Source organism: Diadema antillarum, unplaced genomic scaffold, assembly GCF_040938485.1.
Source record: "Diadema antillarum isolate AM-2024a unplaced genomic scaffold, OU_Dant_1.0 seq00000931_RagTag, whole genome shotgun sequence".
In the NCBI taxonomy this organism is placed as follows: Eukaryota; Metazoa; Echinodermata; class Echinoidea; order Diadematoida; family Diadematidae; genus Diadema; species Diadema antillarum.
In genome coordinates this window covers 808,845-833,517 of record NW_027271782.1, presented here as the reverse complement: position 1 = coordinate 833,517, position 24,673 = coordinate 808,845, and the positions used below count along the sequence as shown (strand labels likewise).

At 38.8% G+C, this 24,673-nt stretch overlaps 1 protein-coding gene across 1 annotated transcript in view; it reads right to left on the bottom strand.

Annotated features, from left to right (window-relative positions):
* Positions 1-8,802: 8,802 nt before the first annotated feature.
* LOC139741453 (condensin complex subunit 1-like) overlaps positions 8,803-24,673 on the bottom strand; it is a 38,285-nt gene continuing 22,414 nt past the window's right edge. Inside the window, exons 19-32 of the mRNA XM_071652035.1 lie at positions 24,185-24,317; positions 23,414-23,498; positions 22,408-22,596; positions 20,472-20,638; positions 19,063-19,174; positions 18,279-18,454; positions 17,601-17,704; positions 16,483-16,660; positions 15,748-15,842; positions 13,901-13,981; positions 13,063-13,246; positions 12,281-12,416; positions 11,052-11,320; positions 8,803-8,952 (exon numbers count right to left, since the gene is read on the bottom strand). Coding sequence (XP_071508136.1) covers positions 8,803-8,952; positions 11,052-11,320; positions 12,281-12,416; positions 13,063-13,246; positions 13,901-13,981; positions 15,748-15,842; positions 16,483-16,660; positions 17,601-17,704; positions 18,279-18,454; positions 19,063-19,174; positions 20,472-20,638; positions 22,408-22,596; positions 23,414-23,498; positions 24,185-24,317 — 2,059 coding nt within the window. The remainder of the gene's footprint in view (positions 8,953-11,051; positions 11,321-12,280; positions 12,417-13,062; positions 13,247-13,900; positions 13,982-15,747; positions 15,843-16,482; positions 16,661-17,600; positions 17,705-18,278; positions 18,455-19,062; positions 19,175-20,471; positions 20,639-22,407; positions 22,597-23,413; positions 23,499-24,184; positions 24,318-24,673) is intronic.

The following is a 24,673-nucleotide window of genomic DNA, read 5'->3' as shown; positions in this document are numbered from 1 at the left end:
AACCATGAAAATAAGGACGACGCTAATGAGAATGATTTTATAAGCATGATATATAATATTATGTTACCTTTATATTTTTCTGACTTTTTTTTTGCTAAATATGAAAACGAATAAATGAAATGGATCTAATGAGAATGATTTTATAAGCATGATATATATAAGTATGTTACTTTTATAATTCTTTTGCTGAAAATGAAAACGAATAAATGAAATGAAATCCAATTCAATCAAATGAAAATATGGTATAAGAAGGTTGAGAAAGATTATGCTAAGCCATATACATGTACTGTAAAACGTGTAAATATAATGTAAAATGTATATAGAGATATTTTGAGAGAGAGAGAGGGAGAGAGAGAGAGAGAGAGAGAAAGAGAGACAGAGACAGAGACAATCAGGCAGGCAGACAGGACAGAGACATATATATAAAGAGGGAGGGAGCAGAAAATACCAATAATCATTAATCAATCACAACCAGGGTTGCAATATATTTTGTTAAAATCTAATTGCGCAAGTGAATTAAAAGTTAGGTTCACACGCTGTTCCTAAACTTTAAGTTCAGGTCGAAAACTTAACTCTCGATGATTAGCTTGTAGTTTAGCACAGTGTGGACGCACTCGAAAGTTCGCAATCTTAAAGTTTAGTCGGTGATTAGAACCACGAGACATCTCGAGTCGAGAAGAATCGTTTCAACATTCTGCTAAATCTGAGTTGAGCACGCTCTAGGGGGATTGTATGAAATAGGACACCATTGTTCAAAAATAGAATGAACTTCGGGGACGTCAGCATCTGTCGGAGGAAGAACATCCTCTTCTCCACTTATACCAATTATAACATTATTATTGGTAACCCTCCCATAAGGGAAGATTCCCATTTCTTAAGTAATTCAGGATCATATCTTTCTAACATACAGGTAGCAGTTCGTAGATACACTCGTCGATACTGTTGGTTTTTTCTCTTTATCTGCTAATGTCTGCTATGCTATCATCTAACACCATTAGCACGGCTATTTTCCCTGTCTGTTCTGCAGCTTCAACAAAATGAAAACATGAATGCGTCATCACTTATAGTTGGACGTAAGCATGGTAAGTATATAACTTACCGACTTATGGATATTTTAACTGCGATGTTTTGACTACCGAAAACTTTCTGCACTTCTCTGTATGCATCTTTTTATTCTGAGTCGGCTTATCAAAACAAAGACAATCCGTGTCATCTTTTCTTGTTGCCGTCTCTTATTCTGCAAACCTTTCTAATATTCCTATAACAATTCCAAGATAGTAGCAGACGAAAAGATTGTAATGACACACAGCCTAATTCCGTCATGATGGAAAGTATTAAACTAAAACAGTTTTACACATCTGTTACCACCTTTGACATTGAACACTAAAAATGACGACATTGCGATTGTCAAATCTATTTTCACGTAATTTGTTTGATTTGCCAGTGTTTTTGAGCTGACGTGGGCCAATTTTTTTTCTTCTTAATCCGACAAGGATATTTTATGTTCGGTTTATTTTTCAAACTTAAAAATGAATCTTTTAGATATTGAAAAACAGCAATAAATGTTGACAAACAACGGTAAACACAAATGGTAAAGAAATATACCTGATAGGCCCTACACCTATGTGTAACGTATTTACACAGTATAGACCATTGAATAAGTGCCTTGAATACACATTACGAATTGCCTTCAAAATGTTTATACTTTTTGTGAGTATGCGGTATTTGTCTTGCTTATACATGAGTGGTCAAAACTTGATTTAAGTTTTGGGTTTTCGTTATATTTGTCGCCAGTTATACCCCACAAAATTGAGGAAAACAGGAGTTCAAGAAATAATGGAAGTATTCTTCCGGCCATCTCCACGACACGTGATTCCTGCAAAAGTTCTTGGCAATGCAACAAAATCAAACTAATCCTTAATTGGTACCCTACATATTATGCCCTAGCTGATTAATTCTGTATCCCTTGTCATAAGTTTTTTCCCCTGCCTTTATTTAACGAGTAACCAGGCGAAAAAAAAAGCATGTGCGGAGCTCCAAACATCAAAAACATCAAAACATGGGCAATTAACTTACTTTCCTGAACTACATTCTGAGATATTGTTCCTTTGCTCTCCCCATTCGTTTGGTCGACGCTTTGTTTTGATGTAGGTACCTATCTGTGGTAGGGTGTATTATTGAGATCACTAGATCTTAATTACGATGTCATTCAAGGCTTACTGATGGCAAGGCAGCTCTGAATCAGCTCTTCTAATTCGGAGTGAGACTTGGGAAAAGGCAAAACAATCGAGAGTTGAAGGCTTCTAGACTTCTCATATTATGGTCGAAACTGACCAAGGTCTCATGAGTGTCCACTCCAGAGCTGGGGCATAGAGTTTCCCTCTGTCCTGCTGATTTGCTTTCTCGACGAGCGGTCGTCGTCAAGTGCCTGTCTTTTGGCGCCGGAGTTCATGGTGAAGCTATTTCGGAACTGGTGGCGTCCTTTGGAATTTCGTGGCTGACTCAACATGATTCCAAGCAAAGTATACCATTACACTAGGCTGAAGTACTGCGCTTGCTAATATTTATTTTGCGCTACTACAGTGGGCAGAAATCGAGGTCAAGGCTGCAGTTGCTATTATGTGCAGCCAAGCCACGAAAGCTCTTTCGGGCCATATTTTCATTACACAAGACGGGTTGTGGCAGTGCAATCTAGGTTTTATGGCATACAAATGCATGTTGATTTGTGTTGATTCATGATACCCTTTTTATCACTTTTCCGGTGAAACGAATATCTAGAAACATTCCATATATTTCTTGATAATTTTCGTCTATTTTTTTTTTTCAGATTACTTGGATACGCCCACTCGTGACAAAAAACAAAACAAAAACAAAAACAAAATCTTCCACACCAAGATTCTGGTGGTGACCTCATCTGTCAATCGTTGCTAAAGTACTATATAATATGATTAAGAACAGACACTGGAATGCACCCTCCTTGAGACCGAGCATAACTTGCACGTTCCCTCGCCATGTCTTTTGTTAGTCACATTAATATCCCAGAAACATGCAAGTTATATGCTGAGTCGAAGGGAAGGTACATTCCAATGTCTTTTGTTAAACATATCAGTACTTTAGCAATGATTGACAGATGAGGTCACAACCAGAATCTTGGTCTGGAAGGTTGTTGTTGGGTTTTTTGTGTGTGGCGTAACGAAGTAATCTGAAGAAACATGCAAGAACAATTATTTAGAAATACACTATGGATTGTTTCTAGATATTCGTTTCACTGCAAAAGTGATGTTGAGGGTAACATGAATCAACACAAATCAACTTGCATTTTGTATGTCGTAAAACCTTTAAGCTATAAGATACACGTAAACGTATAACACACGGTGTCTATCTCAACGTATATATCATAGACAGAAATTCAAAAGGTTTTATATTCTGTCAACAGCCCAGTGACTTCTGTTGTGTTTACTCAGTATGCTTTCACACTATATCCGCGGAAGGGGTTCTACACCTACGCGGATTTCCCGCCTCCCCCCCCCCCCCCCCCCCCCCCGCAAGAAAACACAATAGCCGGGTTCACACGTACATCAATTAGCGGGATGCAAATCTCGAGATTTGCATCGCGATCGTCATCCCGCTATTTTGTACGTGTGAACCCGGCTATTGATGCTGCTACCTTCTATCGTAGGATCCAGACAATATTTTGATTCATGGTGACAATTTTATTTTATATCACGACTCTTCATCACGTGTCAGTACGTGTTAACACGTGTCAAGTGATTCTATGTGGGCAAGTTGCCTGTCGTCAGCAACGTGGAGCGGACTTAATGTGCATTTTATGGACATCATCTGTACAGTATGCCTCCCCCCCCCATGATCACTGAACCAGATTAAATGGGGTTTCGACAACATGTTATATAGGTAACAAGTTATAATTTCATACTCTATATTAGCATATAGATGGTTTGATTATTTTGAAGGTTATCAATACGAAAAGTCCAATTGTATAATATTGGGGTGTAGGGGAGTGGGTGGGGCATACTCTTACAGAAAACTTTCGCTTCGAAGCAGCTTCATGATACACATGCAGTGACATGTATTTTCGATTTGTTTTCGAGAGCTCCCACACGATAGACATGTTTGTGCATCGACAATAAAGAGACACCTCACTAATTGAGGTGGAAGTAGGTCGTGTATCCTTGAGCCTTTGTTGTTGATATATTCCTGCATCCGCTGCGATATTTGATGTGTGATCATCTAATATTCATGCCTCATACCAGGAAAAGACAAGAGAGAGAGAGAGAGAGAGAGAGAGAGAGAGAGAGGAGGGGGTGGGTTGAGGGGAGGGATAGAAAGCGAGGGCAGCAGCGTTGGGATTGACCTATCTTCCGATAACCTCTACCGTCAACGTGGTCAAACATGGAAGAAACGTGAAGGTTATACAAATAAGATTATGATATATACATTGTAATGATTGTTCATGAAAGCAGAAGAACGTGGCCCACCTCGCTGGATAAAATACTGACTCATGCGCACCTCTTCCCATATCAAAGGCCCTCATAAAGAGAAACGTAATTCTCATGAAAAATTCCTGCAGAACTGTTAAATTTGCTTGTAGATGTACATCATTTACATAAGAAATGAGCGAAATAACGCTGTAATAACCATGATAACACGATTTTAGTTGAGGAACGACGGAAAAAAGGGAAATGCAGTTGTATTACCCTAAAAGGTTCACCGAAGTACAATTTCAGATCATACCAGACCGTGAAATCTGGTTGCTAAGCAAATTTTTACAACAGATTATCGATAACCGACAAATCGGGCCTCGGCCACGGCCACGGCAGTATCCACCGATCTTTCGCGCTCGACATGCTAGACAGAGTGAGTCGCACGCAGCTTGTTGGAAAATACGATTGATCGATCATCACTTAACATTCTACCCATCCACACCACTAAATAGAAAGGGCGCGTTTCATGGATAAAAGCCGTATGCATACGATCGGAAATATTTTACACTTTTGATCTCAAAATACAGTACATGTACTCTAAAACAATACTTTATCATGGAAAATCTCGTCAGCCAGACAAAGTTTCCTGGTAGACCCTCTCGACTTTTTGTAAGCAAATTCCAAATGGCGGAAGATGAATTTTGAGCCCTTCTGAGAATTATGTTTTAGCTTTAAGTTGGGTGTACGTATGTTTGATGTCAATGACTTGAGGCAGAATGCATTAGTCAAATACAATATTATTTACATGTACACGTATACTAGTAGTTCAAATGCACTGCGTTATGTATATTGTATACCCCAGAGAGCTCATTTAGAAGTTTACATCGAAGGCGTATGTACATGTAAGTTAATGAGGAATTACTTATAACATGTATATTCACTAAGCTTGACCTTCTTTGCTTAAATCTCCCTAAATCTCCGTCACTGACAAACACCTATAACGAGCAATTTTGCCGATAAATATAGGCCCTACCATCCTGTTGTGCATGTCAGGGCTACCCCACATTTGTGTGGGTATGTGTGTGGGTATGTGTGTGGGCGGCGTGTTTTTTTTAAGACGGCACAGATTGGGGCATGGCGCGTGTTAAACCTATGGGAAAAACGTTGGGTTAGGGTTTTTGGTTATGGTTAGGGTTAGGGTTAGGGTTGGGGTTAGGGTTAGGGTTAGGGTTAGGGTTAGGGTTAGGGTTAGGGTTTGATGGTTAGGGTTAGGATTAGGATTAGGGTTAGGTTTAGGGATAGGGTCCCCGATAGATTTTTAGTTTCCCCAATCTGTGCCGTCTAAAAAAAAACACGCCGCCCGGCGGGGATGAAGCTGAATTCCGGTTCCGCGAACTGTATGCCTGTAATGTCTTTTGTTTGAATTACTGTGCGCAGCAAACATGGCGGAGGGGACTTGGTCTTTGAACATGCAGACCATTATTCAATATTTGCACAAAGAAACGAGATGGAGTGTGTAGATCACCACGGAGTAAAGTGACAATGCAAATACATTTTACTCTCGCCAAACAGAACTAATAAGAACGTGACTTCGACCGAGCTGAGTCGCATCCCTCCACCAAAGCTGGATGTTTTCTTCCTTTTAGTTGGCCACACCGAGTTTGGCGCTTACCATTAGTCTGTCAAGAACGCGCGCACATTGGTCATCGTAAACACGTCGCTGAAGAACATTCGGCTCCACAGACGTAGCGACTAACAGCGTATAGCGGAAAAATGGGAGAGGATAAAAATTGGCAAGAAAGAGTCTTTTTCACAAAAAAAAAGAAGAAAAAAAAAATGTCGAGAGAAATCATAAATAACTTGTTCAGCACTACCAATTTTGATTACAGCTGTACCATATTCACATAGGAATTCGTTTTTAAATTCGGTAAACCTACTCAGGGCTTTAAATGAAGTTACCAAACTGCATCCGAAACGTAACAATCCATTCCTACGACTTTTTTTAGAGAGAGATGAGTATGTGGCAGTGCGCATTTGTTATTAGATGGTCTGCAATGAAGAAAATAATATTTTGACATTGCGATCATAAAATCATTCAAAGAGAATAAGGGCACAACTCACTGTACACACAAACAAAATGGCAAAGCGGTAACACACAGTCAACGCTCTCGACACACCCACACTAATTTGTATGCGTACTAAGAACACACATTGCAATGCCTGACACAGAAGCTCAAAGACACACACACACACACACACACACACACTCGCAAACACAAAGAGATGCATACACATAATCTATGCACAATATATATATATATACACACACACACACACACATACACAAACAGTATGTCCTGGACACTTTCAATAAAGTTAAACACTGATCTACTACTGATGTGAAACTACCAAAGTGACTGATGTAACACATAATTTGCAAATGAACGGTTTAAAATTACAGTTGAAAATAGGAGAAACTTCACTACACTGAATCAAAATTCTTACAAACAAAACAAACAAAATTCAAGACTGCAGGGCATTGGTGCATGGATACATTTTTATTAGCTGCACTACACTATCACCATAAAAAATATTTACACCGAACTATACAAGATTCATTTTCAACACGTTTCTAGATTTCCTATGTCATAAGGATTAATGATAATAGAAAACTTGAAAGTGGGATATTTGTTCTATTCCTTTCTTTCAGGTGATACTCAACCCATTGAAGAAAAGACTGATTTTGCTACAACACACACTTCCTATAAACACTTGCCTGAGCATACTTGGGACTCATCTTCAATGGGTCATTAAAGGCATAATATACTATTTGCAGATGAAACAAAAACCCAGCATTAGTGCTTTAAAATAGTTCTAAAATGTGAGTTCGGGATAGAAACAACCACTGTAAAAATTTGAATCGCTAAAATTGATGTTAAGTATTGTTAAATATACAAAATGTGAACAATACTTATAATAAAAATGCTTCCAGACTAAACCGTCTACAGTTACGGTTTATTGAGAAAAATACAGACATCTCCTTATATTTTAGGCTTTATCACGAAAATTTTATACGATAGGATGTTTTGTGGTACAACAGACCTACACATATGCATTAAATGTCATATCTTGAATTTTTTTAAATCACTGTTCCCAAAGGTAAACAGGACCTTTAAAAGCTAATGAACAGAAATCTGTGAGATGAAACATAGCCATAGGCTCCACTGTGTATTCCAATTGACCCCCAAAAGGCAGAAAAAGTCAAAATACATGTAATGAGCTACAATTCAGCTGCTCACTCTTTTCCCACCACACAATGCCAGCTCTCATATTCTTAGACATAATCCTCAACAGCTAATACAGAATAATTATATATATATATTTAAAAAAAATCATATTTACAATTGACATTCACTTGATCACTCAGCAGATCTGCAAAATCCATCAGATATACAGTACATATACCAGCAATGGAATGAAAGTCTTCACCTTTTAGTTCATTGCAATCTCTATAGCAAAATCTTATTCAATACAATATGTTGGATGCAGATTTCAGGTACAGCATGTTGTGTTGATAATACTCTCATTGACTGCAAGTGCAAGGGAATGAGATAATTATAGAGCTTGCAACTCAGTTGAGCATTAGCATTTGACTGTTTAATTGGCAAGTTTCAAAAACTTAACAAAACTCCATTCAATGTCAATTCAATGCAAATGAAAAACTGTTCATCTCATTGAATAGCTCTGGCAGACTTTCTGAGATGCATCCCATCACTTGTATCATAAAGTTATGTTTTTGAATGGTCTTTTTCTTCAGAATACACATGTGTATTTCATATTCAATTGTAGACATTAACATTATGGTATTTTTCTTTTGGTATGTTATTCAAATGTATATCAAATTTCAATTATTTAATGGTTTATTCTGTTGCAAAATGAATATAAAATTTGAAATGAATTGAATTGACACAAAAACAACACAGACTTTACATGGACATATTGTGTTTGGTTCCTAATGCATGCCGACCGTGGGCTGAAATTCAAAGGAACATTACAGGGGAGCAATTAAGAAGAGTATGCCAGGGGACATGAGCGTCTCTAAGCTTGCCTGAGAAATATACAATTTAAAGTGCTCCGTCTTTAATTAACCACATGATTTTCTATTTTTACCTGATGTCAGCTATCAGGTGTCTTCCATATTCAGAGTGCTTATTCACAGTGCAAAGTCTTTTTTAGAATACAGCATAATGATATACAGTTCCGCATTTATCATAAAATATCATGACAATCCAGACACAAGTGGCAATTTTGAAATTTTTACATAGGACAGTATGAGACAATGGGGTATAGCCACGGAGATTCAAGTTTCAAGCTCGGAGGGTTGCTGCTGCTGCTGTTTACGTCTCCTACCCGGTGTTTTGGCGCTGGGTTTGGCGGATCTCTTGCTGGTGGATCTCCCGGGATTCACATTCTCATTGTTCTCATCATCAGACTCTGCCTCAAGTTTCACCTGTATGAACAGACAGTGGGAATATAGTGAGAATGGAGCGAGAATGGAGTTAGAATAGAGTTAGAATGGAGTTAGAATGGAGTTAGAATGGAGTGAGAATGGAGTAAGAATGGAGTAAGAATGGAGTGAGAATAGAGTTAGAATGGAGTGAGAATGGAGCGATAATGGAAGGAAAATTGAGTGAGAATGAAAAATGGAGCAATAATGGAGTGAGAATGGAGTGAGAGTAGAGCGAGAATGGAGTGAGAATGGAGTTAGAATGGAGTGAGAATGGAGTTAGAATGGAGTGAGAATGGAGTTAGAATGGAGTTAGAATGGAGTGAGAATGGAGTTAGAATGGAGTGAGAATGGAGTTAGAATGGAGTTAGAATGGAGTTAGAATGGAGTGAGAATGGAGTAAGAATGGAGTGAGAATAGAGTTAGAATGGAGTGAGAATGGAGCGATAATGGAAGAAAAATTGAGTAAGAATGAAAAATGGAGCAATGATGGAGTGAGAATGGAGTGAGAGTAGAGCGAGAATGGAGTGAGAATGGAGTGAGAATGGAGTTAGAATGGAGTGGGAATGGAGTTAGAATGGAGTGGGAATGGAGTTAGAATGGAGTGAGAATGGAGCGATAATGGAAGAAAAATTGAGTAAGAATGAAAAATGGAGCAATGATGGAGTGAGAATGGAGTGAGAGTAGAGCGAGAATGGAGTGAGAATGGAGTTAGAATGGAGTGGGAATGGAGTTAGAATGGAGTGGGAATGGAGTTAGAATGGAGTGAGAATGGAGTTAGAATGGAGTGAGAATGGAGTTAGAATGGAGTTAGAATGGAGTGAGAATGGAGTGAGAATGGAGTTAGAATGGAGTGAGAATGGAGTGAGAATGGAGTGAGAATGGAGTGAGAACTACAAACAGAATTCAGCTCATGCTGATTACACATTTTTGTCATTCCAAGGAGACCGGGACTTTAATAAGGTAAGTTTATTTCCCAATTACAAAGAAAAAGATTAAAAAATTGTAATTGATACGAAGGTAACTATAGTGTACTGTCAGTCTCTGGTAGAAAGTGATATGATTATGATAATTTTAAAAGTAATTTATGGGGCTTGCCCTCCTGTTTCAAACTGCTACATCATTATCTTAAATCTCATGTTAATGGTCATTCCATAAATGTAGTACAGTTGAACCTCTCGAATCCGGAGAAGTCGGGACCGGGGCTCATCCGGATAAGGGATTTGGCCGGTTACGGGAGACTCAATGCTTTATACATGTACATATACATACACATGTACTGATGTAGCCCATTGTAGTACCACATGTAGTAATGTGTATACTGCAACCTTTTCATTGTTACATTTGGGGATGTTTGGGGATGTTAAAATGTCTGAGGGTAAGCAATTTGGAAGGAAATTTGATGTAATGTATGTTAATCATGTTGGAAGTAATATGTAATTCATGTGTGTTTGTGTAGGAGTTCTCAAGGAGTTGGGAATCCCCCTTTCCTCCCGTAATTATTTAAAAAAAAAAAAAAATCACGGCGAGATTGCGTCTGTATAATAGAGAGATCCGGATAAAGGGAGGCCGGATAATAGAGGTTCAACTGTATTTGCAACTTTTTAAAGGGGATGGCTAGTAACCGACCAGTGGGAATCAGTGGGAATGCTGAGGGATGATTGTTCCAATCATTCTGGGATTCATTTAAGAGTACATTATATATCTACTGTTGTGTGAAAATTATTTGCTTCAGAATGGTCTCATATTCAAGTAATGTGTAGATTAATGCCCCATCACTGACCAGGCACGCTAACCTGGAAACATAAAACTGCACATTACTTGAATATGAGACCATTCTGAAGCAAATAATTTTCACACAAACAATAGATATATAATGTACTCTTAAATGAATCCCACAAGGATTGGAACAATCATCCTCCAGCATTCCCACTGATCAGTTACTAGCCATCCTCTTTAAACAAATGCAATGGAGATGGGTCTGATCAAACACCCTTGCTACATAAGGTTGCTTCTTCCAATATGTAATTCACCCATTCTTTTTCAGTCTGTGTTATGGTTTTCAGTTATTTCTTTCAAAGTGGCATCAAGATTGCACCAACCTTTGGCTTGGGAGGCGGGGCAAACACGTCATCACTGTCCTCATCGCTGGAGAAAGGGATGGGAAGGGGGACCTTCTTACGCCCCTTCCTGCTGATACGAGGTGCAGAACCTGGGTCTGGTAGAGAGGCGGTGAGGCTTGACTTGTGTCTACCAGCTCTGTCATCATCGTCATCAAGGTTGTCGTCCTCATCGTTTTCGCTGTCGCGATTGAGGTCCTTCTCCCTTAGAGCTCTTGCAGGGGTTTGCCCCTTCTTACCTCGTTTCCTAGCTGTGGTATCAGGACACAAGACACAGTATTTCAGTTGCTGGACATTTCTAACACCAATTGGACTTCACAAAGGAGAGGAAAAAACAACAACAAATAAACTGTATGGATCTAAAGAAGTTTTCATCTTTACTCTTCACCCTTCCTCTCTTGTCTTAACAAAAAATTTCTTTCAAAAGTTTAGCTTCGGAGATACACAGATAGAATGGCACTATTTGCATCTGTTCAACAGATAAAAGGGCATGATACCCAAACATAATCCTATCAAAGTAATAATGGGAGGATTGATCAACTAATCATATTAGCATTCAATCAAATTCTAGAGACAAACAGCATGTACAGAGAGGACATGAAGTAAATATGTCACTTTAGTAACAGTAACTTGGCAAATCAATGCACTTGTACTTTGTGAACCAAAAAATGATTTGCCATGGAACAAAGTAAACAGGATCTGAATGTACAGCACCAATCAATGCTGTGCTCTTAGTGAACAATGAAACATTCCAAATATTATTCAGGGTGCTACATGACTTTTTTTTTTAAAACCATTTGCCCGGTTAGGCAAGCAGACTTCCAAATTGTTGCAGAACATGAATCTTACTTGCCTGAAAAGTAGTACAAAAATATCAGAAATTATCACAGAAAGATTTTAGTGTTCATATTGTTTACTTTGGGAAATTTTGACGGAACATATTCCAACAAAGGAACTAGGAACTCCCTTTCAACAGCTTGATTTTGAACTATTAACAGGTCACAAGAGCCGGCAACTACAGTAAGCTGTAGACCATACAAGCACCAAAAACAGAATACAAAGCCAAACTAAATCGATCCAAATCAAAATATGAATTCTCCCAATAGAAGACTAAATCTGTACAACAATCTGTGCTTTACGGTTGTGCCAATTAAACAGCGGCATTCCCAAATGGTGGATTCCTCTTCATTCAAAGGTGTCGTCAAACTTACGTCCTGGTGTACGAGTGTTTTTGGAGAGAGCAGCAGCAGCCGAGGAGGCCTTAGTAGCCTTCTCAACGGTGGCGTTTTCATCCACTCCCTTGGTGTGAAACTCGGCCATCTTCTGTTCATAGTCCTCAACCAGCACCTGGGTTTAGGGATGACAGATTGATTCATCAACAATTAATGAAACCTTACTACTTCATTCTCTCTCCTTCTTACCTGTTTGGTTTGATTTTCTGTGTTTCTGCATGGTGCAAGTAAATGCAAAATTAAGCATGACAGTTAAGCCATAGAAAAATGATAAAACAATTTTCTACTATGGAAAACAAAAAATGCATTTGGCAAGCAAAATATTAAGCAGGAGAAACCCCAGTACACAAAGTCAGTACACAAAATGAAAATCTAGGAATGCTAACAACACATCTTCAACATAAGTAAACGTGCTCAACTATTACCAGAAGAAAGTATGTACTCCAATGTGATGTTGATAAATAATTACAAAAAAAAAGAAGAAAATGATATCATTCACAGCTGGGATTTATTTTTACATTTGTACCCCAGCCATATGACTGCTACAACATGCTAGGCACTACTCGTAATGATTGAACTTTTTGTTAAGTGTGTATGTTTATCTTTCTGTACTCATGATATGAGCTAAAACATGACTGTCTACATATGAATGAACCTAAATGTGATTTCTGAAGACCCATATCTTTTCAGCCCACGTACTGTCTGTTGTGTCTTAGACGTCCTGGCACTCAAACAAAAAAGATCATCTCCATCGGTCTCACCTTGGTCTCCTGCTTGACAGTCTTCTTAGCCTTGGAGATGATGGCGGTGAAGTAGCCATAGACTTCTGGGTCGGCCACTTTGTCTGCGTAGCAGGCCACGTTCTCCTGCAGCTTGCGGAATCCCTTATCGTTGAAGTTCAGCAGCGACAGGCAGAAGGCCAACTCCCGGACCTGGCACTCCGACCTGGGGGTCACAGGTCAAATGTCAAGATCGTGATACACTTTGTTTTATTTGATCTTTTGTTGTCAAACTTCTAGATCAGGTTTCATTGTCTACTTTGTCGTCTGGTGAGCTGAAACACTTTGTTTATTACTGCACATGGAAAACAAGCTCTTGGAGCACGGCACTGCCTAACTTTGTTGTTAGAGGCAGTGGTCTTGGAACAACAAATGTACAAATTGGTAAATGATCTGTCAGTGTTTCAAGATGATGACAGCTGGATGATAAGTGTATTTTACACATGATCTGAAAATGAGATAGATGATGTCGATGAATAATTGGTAAACTAAAAGCATTGTGCTATGTCTTGGTCAAAATTTATATCATGATTTAAACCTAAGTCACCATTAAACAATCTACATTTGCTGGTAATTACAAAGGAGGTTTACATCCATGATCTGAACTGATATAAAACTGGTTTAGATTTGAAGCACTGTCGGTAAACAGATCATCTCGTGCCTTGAACTTTTGTGCATATTACGTCCCATCGAGAAATTATCATAGAAGTGATCAATACTTTTCATACAGACTGTACAATGTTGAGTTAGCTACGCAGATAACATTCCAATACACATTTAGACTTTGAATTTATATATGGATCTGGCACGCTCCTCATACCTGGTGGCCCTGAAACGGTGACAAAGTTTCTCCACCAGAGACTCTGCCTGCTTGTCTTTCTGGATGAAGGCCAGGAGGTACCTTGTGTGTTTAATAGCAACAATGAGGAGAAAAAGATAAATGGAGATGCATGGGTGTGAATGGCTCATTGAGGGAAACCCTGTATAACGAGTTCACTTACAAAGAGGAGATGCTCTTAATGAGGTGTATTTGGTAGTCCCAATTTCCATTACTGCATTAGGCTGGTTTTCTTTTTGGTACGTTTACTATGAGGTACCGGTTATAACTAGTATATCTAGTCCTGGTGACTTTGTTATAACATGGTTTCCCTGTATTACATTCCTGGAACAAATCTCAAGGAGCTTAAGGAGTATTTTTAATTGATATCTACTGTCTCTCAAGAATTCATGATATTCAGCAATCATTTTACAACAAATTTAAAAATGCACTGAAGGGTATAGTAAGGATTTCTTCAGGTTACATAACAGGAGACAATGAAGAAAGAGAAGTGAGTGAAGATGAAAGAAATTTATTGCATTGTGGAGCTTTCAGGAGGGCAGCAAAAAGACAGTTCTTTTCAGAACAGAAGCAATCAATACCTGGAAAATATTAACATAAAAAAAACTAGAAATGTCGCTACGGCGACTGGTGTATGCCTCCGCCATAATGCATGGTTCGCCTAATAGGTCTATAGTACAATATCTTGACAATGTGTGATGACAGTTTCACACAATTGGCAAAATATCAAAATGACAGGTTTGCCACAAATGTGCTGAATGTTCACTTTCCTAGAACTAGGTTCAATTGGATGAATGATTAAAACATCAGAGTGCAGGTATTTGGGGGAACTGATGATATTTACTTGACTTTTGACCCTTTTATAAGTTTATGCATTGAGTAATTTTCAAGGTATTGAGAAAAAGTATAATTTCAGTATCAAATGGTAAAATAGTATTATCTAAACCTGGCCTTTGACCTCACAGTTCCAAAGAGAATCACTGTTAGGTGGAACATGCATAAATATGTAAGTTTCATGATAATACCTTGAGTCACTTTTGAGATATGGAGGAAGAAGTGCAATTCAGCACTTTCACTTGACCTTTGACCTTTTGGCAAGAAACTTCCCACAGAATATATATTGGGTTATACATGCATACATCAAGTTAAAAAAAAATCCTTCAGGCATTGCATAAATATAAGGAAAGTAGTGATATTTTGAGGAGTTGACCTTGACCTTTGACCCCTGACCTTTGACCCATGACCCCCAACTTCCCTAGATAATCACTGCCCATCGGTACATGCATATATACTAAGTTCCATGAAGATACCTTGAACCATTTGCGAGATATGGAGAAAAACATGAAATTTCAACCGTTTTTTTCACAAAATAACCTGTGACCTTTGACCTTTGACCCCGTGACCCAAAATCCAAACAAAGTATCATCCCCCCAGGATATACCCTCATACCAAGTTTGATGCAAAACCACCTCACTGTTCTTGAGATATCGACAAAAACAAAACGGGACGGACGGACGGACGGACGACCCGAAAACATAATGCCTCCGGCCACTTCGTTGGCGGAGGCATAAAAACTCTTGCAATCATGATAGTTTTGCTATGGTAAAGAGATTGTGATAGTCATCTATCAACATGTGATCCAAAATATCTTTGATTTTTGTTTTAGAAGGAAAAAAAAAGTTTTATAGCACACACCATAACCTGTAGTCTTCATTCCCATTTTTGGTTTGGACCCTCTTTTCTGTTCAATTTTCATACAGTGTACTAAGAAATTTTCCAAATGGCAATAAGACTCCAGTGTCAAGTGTGTGGGAGATGAAGGGACTCACTTGAGGATGGTTTTGAACTGGTCCTCCGGCAGGTTGAGGTCAGGGTCTGACAGTCGACTGATGACATCAGGTAGGATGTTGTACACAGCATTGCCCTGGTGATGGGAGGGTAAGAAAGATATAAAACCAAATTGATATATCACAAGACAGAATATTGTACACAGCTTTGCCCCGATGATGGTGGGGGGGGGGGGGGGTATGAAAGATATGAGACAAGACTAATATATCACAAGGCAAGGCAGAATATAGTACACAGCACTGCCCTGGAGATGGAAAATTGAAACACACATAAATACCAAACTACTACATCACATGGTATCATAGGTCAACTATTGGCATTTGATTGGGAAACTGAAATTCTTCAAAAAGTACATTTTGATATTTTTTTCCAGTATTCTTCTGTTGTTATACCAAATTAAACAAAAAAAAAACCCTATGATTTTGCTAGTGATTCTATGTTTTGCATATCAAGTGCATATTGTCATAAACTTGTGTGATATGTCATCACTTTACACAGACATAATCTTTCTATGGTCCCAGAGTACTACGCTCTTGAGTGCTGCTATATCTTTGATGTAAGTGTAACATTGACAAATTCACATATTTTTTTTTTTTTTTGGCAAGGGTGTAGACAGCATTACATTTCATATCCCATAGAGCTAAGTTTAATTTTCCAGATACAAAGCGATCATGACGACGATGAAATGAATTCGGTGGTCGACGTCAACCACTCACCTTCCGCGAGAGCTCAAAGAAGAAGAGCTTGGCGAGGCTGGCGATGCGCGGTTCCTGGTCCACGATGCACGTCGCCATCTCACTGATCTGACCCTTGACCTTTACCATGTCGTTCAGGATGAGGTGGGTGAGCACCATCAGGGTGTTCTTGCGGACGTGGGCCGAGGGGTCGCGGAGTCTGGTGGTGACAGGAAGTTGGGGTGATGTGAAACAGTTCCTACACTTGAATATTCAGTTAATACAGTGTCATGTACCGAGCAAGGTCCTAATTATTTTCACACTTCATCAATCAGCAGAGGAGAAAACATGGGCTAAGCAGGCCACATTATGCAAATGATGGCTTGCAGGGGAGGGAACAAGCAAAATGTTCCATGTGAAGGGCTGTAAATTCCAGTGAGTGACTTTATTCACTAGCTTAGTGGTACTTGACTTTACCCAAATATACGTCTATTGCAAAAAAACTGATGTCCTTGGATGACAAAGACAAACCCAGCAATAACGATCAAGAAATTGATCAGCTCACTGGACTCTATGATGAAGCTGTCATTGTTCTATCATTGCATAACAAGCCGACAATGTAGGGTCAATTAGGGCATATCATCTACTCACTTCACATTTGCTGCACTTTTCTCCTACCAATATCAATGAAAAACACTTATTTCCCCTGCAAGTAAGCTTCAAAATATGTGTGCCCTAAGAGAATACATTTTTTTTTTAAAGGAAAGCCATCTGTCATGGTGCTTCAGGGAGAAAGTAAAAAGAGCATGGTATTCCTGGTTGCATGGCTGCACCACAACAGCTACAGGACTGCTTGTGATATGCACTGTTTCACACTTTATATCACTGATCATTTACAACGCGAGGATGAAATTGGATACTGTAAAACAAGGAATGTTTGCATGCATTTTAATTTCGCAAATTTTAAATGCACAGGAAAAGTTCTTGTCCATACTCTATGAATTGAATGCCAGTGACAATTTGCCAAAATTTCATCCTACGATAAAGGCCGTCCGCTCCAATTCGCGAAAATTTCACGCCGTGAAAGTTTCTTGCTTTACAGTATTGGATAGATAGGACATCACTGCCACAGTTTACTTCATTTTTGGTCCTCAGCTCACCTGGCATACATGTTTGGTGTCCATGGCTCCACGAGGTTAGGGAAGCGGAAGGTGAGATCACCGATGGCAATGATGGTGTTGGCACGGATGATTGGTTCTGGAGCCTGTAGATGTGAGAGAAAAATGCAGTGATGTGATGACCCTCATGTGAGAAATAAGGTTTGTCTATGAAGAGGTTGCTCTTTGCTGGTGTTTGACCTGAACATACATATTGATACTTGATACACGTTTAACTTCTCATCTCCACCCCCTTTTTTCAATTTCTTTTTATTTTCAGAAATAGAATTAATGTCATGATATTAAACCGAGCAGTTGAGCATATTATATCTCATCAAACTACCATTCAACATGCCATATTTGGTTGAGAAATTAAAGTGATTTCATCAGAGTTATACAAAGCAGCTTTTTGTGTTCTTAGGAAGATTTTGAACTCATTGCCATCACCAATGGCACACCATGTCCAGATAAGCATTTGTAGCAATATTGGCATAGCTGTGTGGAAGGTACTAACAAAGCCCATCCTGCCAAAGACAGCTACTAGCCAAGAATAAAGTTGAACGGAATGCAGTACGGGCTGATATTGCTGCAACATGCATTTCCCACAGACACCTGCCTGAGCATACTGGGGACTCATCCTCAAGGGGTTAAAATATCAACATCTGATCATTTTCTTCTTACCTTTTCCAGGACGGTAAAGAGCAGCTGAAGGTGCGCCTCACAGAACTCTGCACTGACCAGCATGAACTTTGCCAGGGCCAGGCTGGCAGCGGCCCGCAGCTCTGGGCTGGAATACTTGCTGGGGTCGCTGCAGATCAGCACAATCAGCGGCTTCAGGGCTCCCATCAGGTTAGGCCCTGGGAATCGAAAACCAGATGTTTAGGTCTTGGGTACTCAAATGCATCATTCCCTATTTCAACTGGTCATTTAATTTCTTGTTCTAATTTTTGACAAGAGGTGATCTCAAAGATTATGAATGAATAGAACTAGAATGCAAAAAAAAAAAAGGTAAAAAAAAAAGTCCATTAATGTAGTTTCACAAATATTTGGAAAGCTGAATAAATGGTGCATTCTGAATTGAAAAAAGAGGAGAAATTAGATGATAGAAAGTTACAAAGACATTTAAACAATCTGACTCACTAATTACTATCCTATTGGGCAAAAATATTCTTTTTGTGCATGTGTGCATGATGCACAAGTGTTTGCTAGTTACTGTCATGTATTTCCAACACATCAACATGTAGAAAAAAAAGATCTACCCATCACAAATATGGCTGCCATGTTCCATAGCAACACCTCCTATCAGCAACTAAGTGAACTCTGAGTAATCATTTTTTATTCACATCCTTCGTCTGCTATAGCATGCTCATAAGACACAAGGTGCATGCTAATCAGTGTGGATACGACGTAACCTAGTCCGTCCACATGATAACCACTGCGTGAGACCAACTTTGGCTATTGTTACCTGTGACAATGCTGGAGTCACAGATGCGCTTAATGAACTCGCCCTCTGCGTCCTCAGCCGACGCCCCAGCCAGCCCCATCTCATCTTCAATGTTGGTGTTGTCGCCCTCGCTCTGTGAAAACATGTCAAGAGTCAAGTGGTAGTTACAAAAACCCATGAAATTGAAACATCAAGGTAACTTATTGTCAAATAAAGATGGCTAAAATAAGACACAAGGCATTCGCTGACATCATGAAAGACAGAGACTGCAGGAAAGAGTTTATCAATGGATCACAGGTTTTCTACTCAACTGGATTGAATGATAGAACATATGTGACCCGCTACAACAAAAGGATCCTAAAGTCGCTGACGGCCGAGCCGGGAAAATCGAGTTTGAAGTCACATCATCAAAATTGGTCAAAACAATGGGATTTCTGTTTTTGGCATAATTTGGAGTCTAATGTTTTGTCCATCATCTGCCGAAATTCCTAAGCTAAATTATCAAAAGGAAAGGCAAGAAATCGGTGCTTTTCTGGGCCATTATTTTCCGACTTTCAATGTAAGAGAAACGTATCTGAAGATTTGGATTTAGCGCCTGCAGCTAGACTCCTCCCCTAGCAACAAGGGAGTGATCTTATTGGTCAGTGCGTGGCATCCTGATTACCGATTGGTCGTGCGTAAACCACTGGTGTTAAGCTTGAATGAACATGGCGGAGGTCACTAGGAGCGTGCCTTCTATTGTCAAGCAGTGAAAACTGTCTCACCTCCCCATGTCCATGATAGCGTCGGAAGGACAACTTTGAAGGCGTTTTTCTCAAAACTTTGATTTCCTCAACCACTTGACATGCGCTGATAAAATCATCGATATCTCCGCAACCGAGTACTTTTATGAGGAGTAGAAGAGTAAGGAAATAATGTCATGCCATTTTCAGAAAATTGTCCTCCCCCGACTTTTGGATCCTTTTGTTGTAGCGGGTCACATATATGAATAGAAGCCATAGAACATGGCGAAAATGTAAGGAAAATGGGACAGCAATGACAGAGAGATAATATGTAGTACATCCTGTTATAAGTCCTTTGGAATGGCAAATTTCTTTAATTATATTGACATTTCTTTATAGCCAAACAGCATAATAATGTGTCAAGATACAAAGATGATAAATGTAGGACCTGAATTTTGATTTCGTTGTACCAAGGATTTTGATATAACCATGTTCGTTGCAACAGGCATGCACTGTAGGACTAAAAACTGCATTCAGGCAACTCCCATTATAACAAGTCCTCAGGACTGGCAGTTTTCTTTCGCTACATGGAAATTTTGTCATAGCCAAACAAATAGAGTATACATAGATATTTTAATAATTTGGTACAAAAATTTGTTATAACCATGATCGTTATAACATGAGTGCATCGTATCATAAAATCATCACCTTTGCCTTCTCTTTCTTGGCAGCCTCCTTCTTGCCCTCCTGGATATTGCGTCTCCGCTTCAGCTCACACTGGACCATGACATCAAGGTGGATCAGCTGCTGCAGGGCCACCTGCCCAGAGATCGCCATCAACCGGCACAGCAGGCCGGACGGACAGCCGCTGCCGGCTCCTGGGGTGGCACAAAACAAGCATCAAAGTTGGGTCTCAACTTTAACATTAAAGGACAAGTTCACCTTTGTAGACATGTGGGTTGAGTGAATGCAGCAATATTAGTAGAACACATCAGTGAGAGTTTGAGGAAAATTGGATAATCCCTTCAAAAGTAATGAATTTTTGAAGTTTCTGCTCAGTCACGGCTGGATGAGAAGACTACTATAGTCTGTGATGTCACATGTGTACAACGATATAAAGAAAGAATAAAGAAAATTCAACATATTTCCATTAATGAAAGAACAATCGACTTCTCTCTTTCCGAAGGCCGGGAAAATAATATTACCCTTAACATATGTCAGTAACAAGTCGAAGAAATGTGCACTTTATTCAAAAAGTAAAGTTTTATGAAATTCTCTTTTTATTTTCCTTGTATTGTTGTACGCATGTGACATCACACACTGTAGTAGTCTTCTCATCCAGCAATGACAGCGCAGATACTTTAAGAATTCATAACTTTTGAACGGATTGTCTGATTTCCCCCAAACTTTCACTGATGTGTTCTACTAATATTCTTGCCTTCACTCAATCCACATGTATATGAAGGTGGACTTGTCCTTTAAAGGGATAGTACAGTTTTGGTTGAGATGAGAAATAGGCTTTTGAATTTTTGCAAGATACCAAGAAAACACTTATGATATAACACAGAGCATGCCATTTTAAGAGGAATTCAAAGTTTATTTGATGAAAATCGGGTTTGGAATAACTGAAACATCCAAAAACAAAGTAAAACAAAGCGATCGTTACAAAGTGTGGGTCCCACACTTTATTAGAATCATTCTTTTTTGGATATCTCAGCCATTTCAAAACCAATTTTTATCAAATAAACATTGAATTCCTCACAAAATTGCATGCTCTTTCATTTATTTCATATGAGATTTCTCATTATCTCACCTAAAAATGTTAGAAACCTGAAATTAGATCTCAACCAGAACTGTACGATCCCTTTAACAGAAACATTCAAATCCAAACTGAAAACTTACTTGTTCCTCTTGCATTACAAATAACATAACCATAATCTACTTTGTCCTGGAGAATTGTGTTCTTCTTTGCTTGCAGGTTAGTTTCTTTTTCTCAATCATTTTTCCCTGCCCTTGTATGTTTTGTACATGTATTTTTCTTGAAGCACCGTATGCACCAAAATGTGGATATGTGCATATATATAGGTAGCCAAAAATCTATCATTATTTCTATCATTATCATCATAATTGGATAAATACATACTAGGGTATGAAATTGCTGAACAAAAAACAATAATAAACAAACAAACTAACAAACAAAGAAACTGATGAAATTTTTCTGGTTTGCTAGTAAGCAGTCTAGACTGTTCATGATATTGCAGAGTTCTCATTATACAAAAGTCCTTTTCAATGTCAAACTACAGTGATTAAACATGATAACTTCGGTTTGTATGGGCCATAAATCTGTTTATGACTTGATCATCTATCACTTTGTATTCTGTGACAACTATTTCCAGTTAAAGACAGGTATGCAAAAGACAATCCCATGTATATAGTAATTTTTAGTGTAGCATATTTCATTGTTTAAGGTGATCAAAGGGTAAGGCTAATGCATTACATTGTGAATCAAGTTCATTAGTAACACTTATTGCCCTTTACTAAATGAATAAATGAAAAGACACTAGAGCAAATGGACATTTCCACAAAGGCTAAACGAGAGCAAGCAATGACAGAAGATTAGGAAAGGCAAAGGGTGACTACATACGTTGTTCTCCCTCTTCACAGCCGGCATCAGGGCTGCCCTCTGGCTGCTCCCGGCTAGCAAGCAGCACCGCCGCCAGCCGCTTGAGAATCTCGCCGCAGATGATGTCAGGATGCTCGGCCAACCTGTAGATGGTCAGGACCGCGGTCTCAGCCAGCGGCACCCAGTATCCATTCTCCAGCTCGTTCATTCCTGGAGTAAAGAGTGGGGGAGAAAAAGAGAGGAAAAGAAGGCATAGTTATGACAGCAAAGTTCTCTTACTTGCTGTTATCTCTATACCAAGGTGGTTATGTTTTGGCCAATGCCGGTTTGCTTCTTTTCTTTTTCTTTTTTGTTTAAGCATTTCATTTCATTTCATTTCAATTCAATTCAATTCAATTCAATTCAATTCAATTCAATTCAATTCAATTCAATTCAATTCAATTCAATTCAATTCAATTCAATTCAATTCAATTCAATTCAATTCAATTCAATTCAATTCACTTTACTGATAATCATAAAAATAGAAATATATACAGTGTAAAGTGTGTCGGGGAGTTCACAAAGAAAGCTAAAGGCTTGATACAAGTGATCCCCTTGGTAGAATTGGATACATATAAGAATATACAAATGCAGACATTTACCCAGTGATGCCAACCTTTTGACTCACTGTATTGCAGTATTCTGAGGGCTGGAAAGGTGTATTTTTGGTGAAAAACTGAATTTCTACCTGTCATGAAAGTGTTTGAAAAATACATGGTTTTCCATACCTCAAAATTACATCTGTATACTGCAGATTAAAAGTGACAATTACTACTTTCATCTTTATGATTTGCTGTCACACGAAAAGAAAAATGAGATTAAACTTTTGAATTCATTTTGATTTCTGCTATGTTTTCCTTTGAAGAACCGAGGGATCTTGTCTTCGAGCAAACGCCATTGTAGAACCAATAATATCAATGTAAATTCTAATCAGGAATGGTTCAGTAAATTAAGAAAATACATACGGAATGAGACATGACTATCTCACCTTTGACAAGAATGTCATCCAGACGAGTAAAAATCTTGTGGGTGCTCGGGAAACGGAACTGCTCCTTGCCACTCAGGACTTTAGGCTGAAAACATTATCATAGCAAACAAAATTATGGTACAGGGAGGCAGGAATATCTTGACTCAGAAAGCACAAAGAATGAATGAATGATACCTTCAGCCATTTCCGAGACGAGGAGAAAAAAGTAAAAGTTCATCATTTTCACTTGACCTTTGACCTTTAACCCCATGGCTGTAAACATTCGGTAAAAAATCTTCATCTGGTAATACATTCATACACAAGTTTCATGAAAATACCTTCAGGCATTGCAGAGATATGGGGGAATCAGTGAAATTCTTTAATTTGACCTTGACTCATGATCTTTGACCTTGAACGTGTGCACCCACAAGTTGATAGGTGAAGCTTCATCCACTCATATATAATATACACCAAGTTTTATTTTGACATTTTAGATGTTTCTCATGTTAAGTTAGCCACAAAATCAATTAGGGATGGAAGGACCGACAACAGAAAAGCGCATTATGCCTCTGGCAACACTTCAAGGCATAGGCATAAAAAGACAACATAGCATACTCCCTTTAGACAAGGCATTGAAACTATTGAGCAAGTAATGATAAAAAGCCAACTACAAGAAGCAATTATGTGGAAACATGTCCCTTCTACTCTTCATGCCTCATGTCTGTAATACTCTTGCACGATCTCATGGTTATAATTTGTATACTCTTGTAGGATGTCACTTTTCGCTGGTACCTTCTTGTTGCCAACGAGTTTGAGGAGGGCAAGGCATGTGTCCTTGGCCAGGAGAAAGTTCTTCTCCCCCCTCTCACCAAGGCCCTCAGAGACCAGAACCTCCACGTTGCTCCGGATGATGTCAGAATCAGCCCTGCAAAATGGCACACAAAAATCCATCAGTAACGTGATATATGTTTTATGTTTTCTTTCCTTACATATTGCAATTATGCACATAATATGTAGTTAACAAGTATTTCGTCCACCTTTATAGTACTCTCTGTAAAAGTGCAAAAATGTGCATTTTGTATTGTGGTTGACAAAATAATTAGAAATCGTACTGCACCTATCAGAACACCAATTCATAAGAGAATGATCAGTCTCATTTCATGCTTGTATTAATCTATGATTGTCGATTTAGGAGCACTCCTGGGCCCTGTTGTATAAAAAGATCTATGCAACAAACATAGGTCAGGTATCAGCCAATCAGAATTGGATATTCAGAGACTT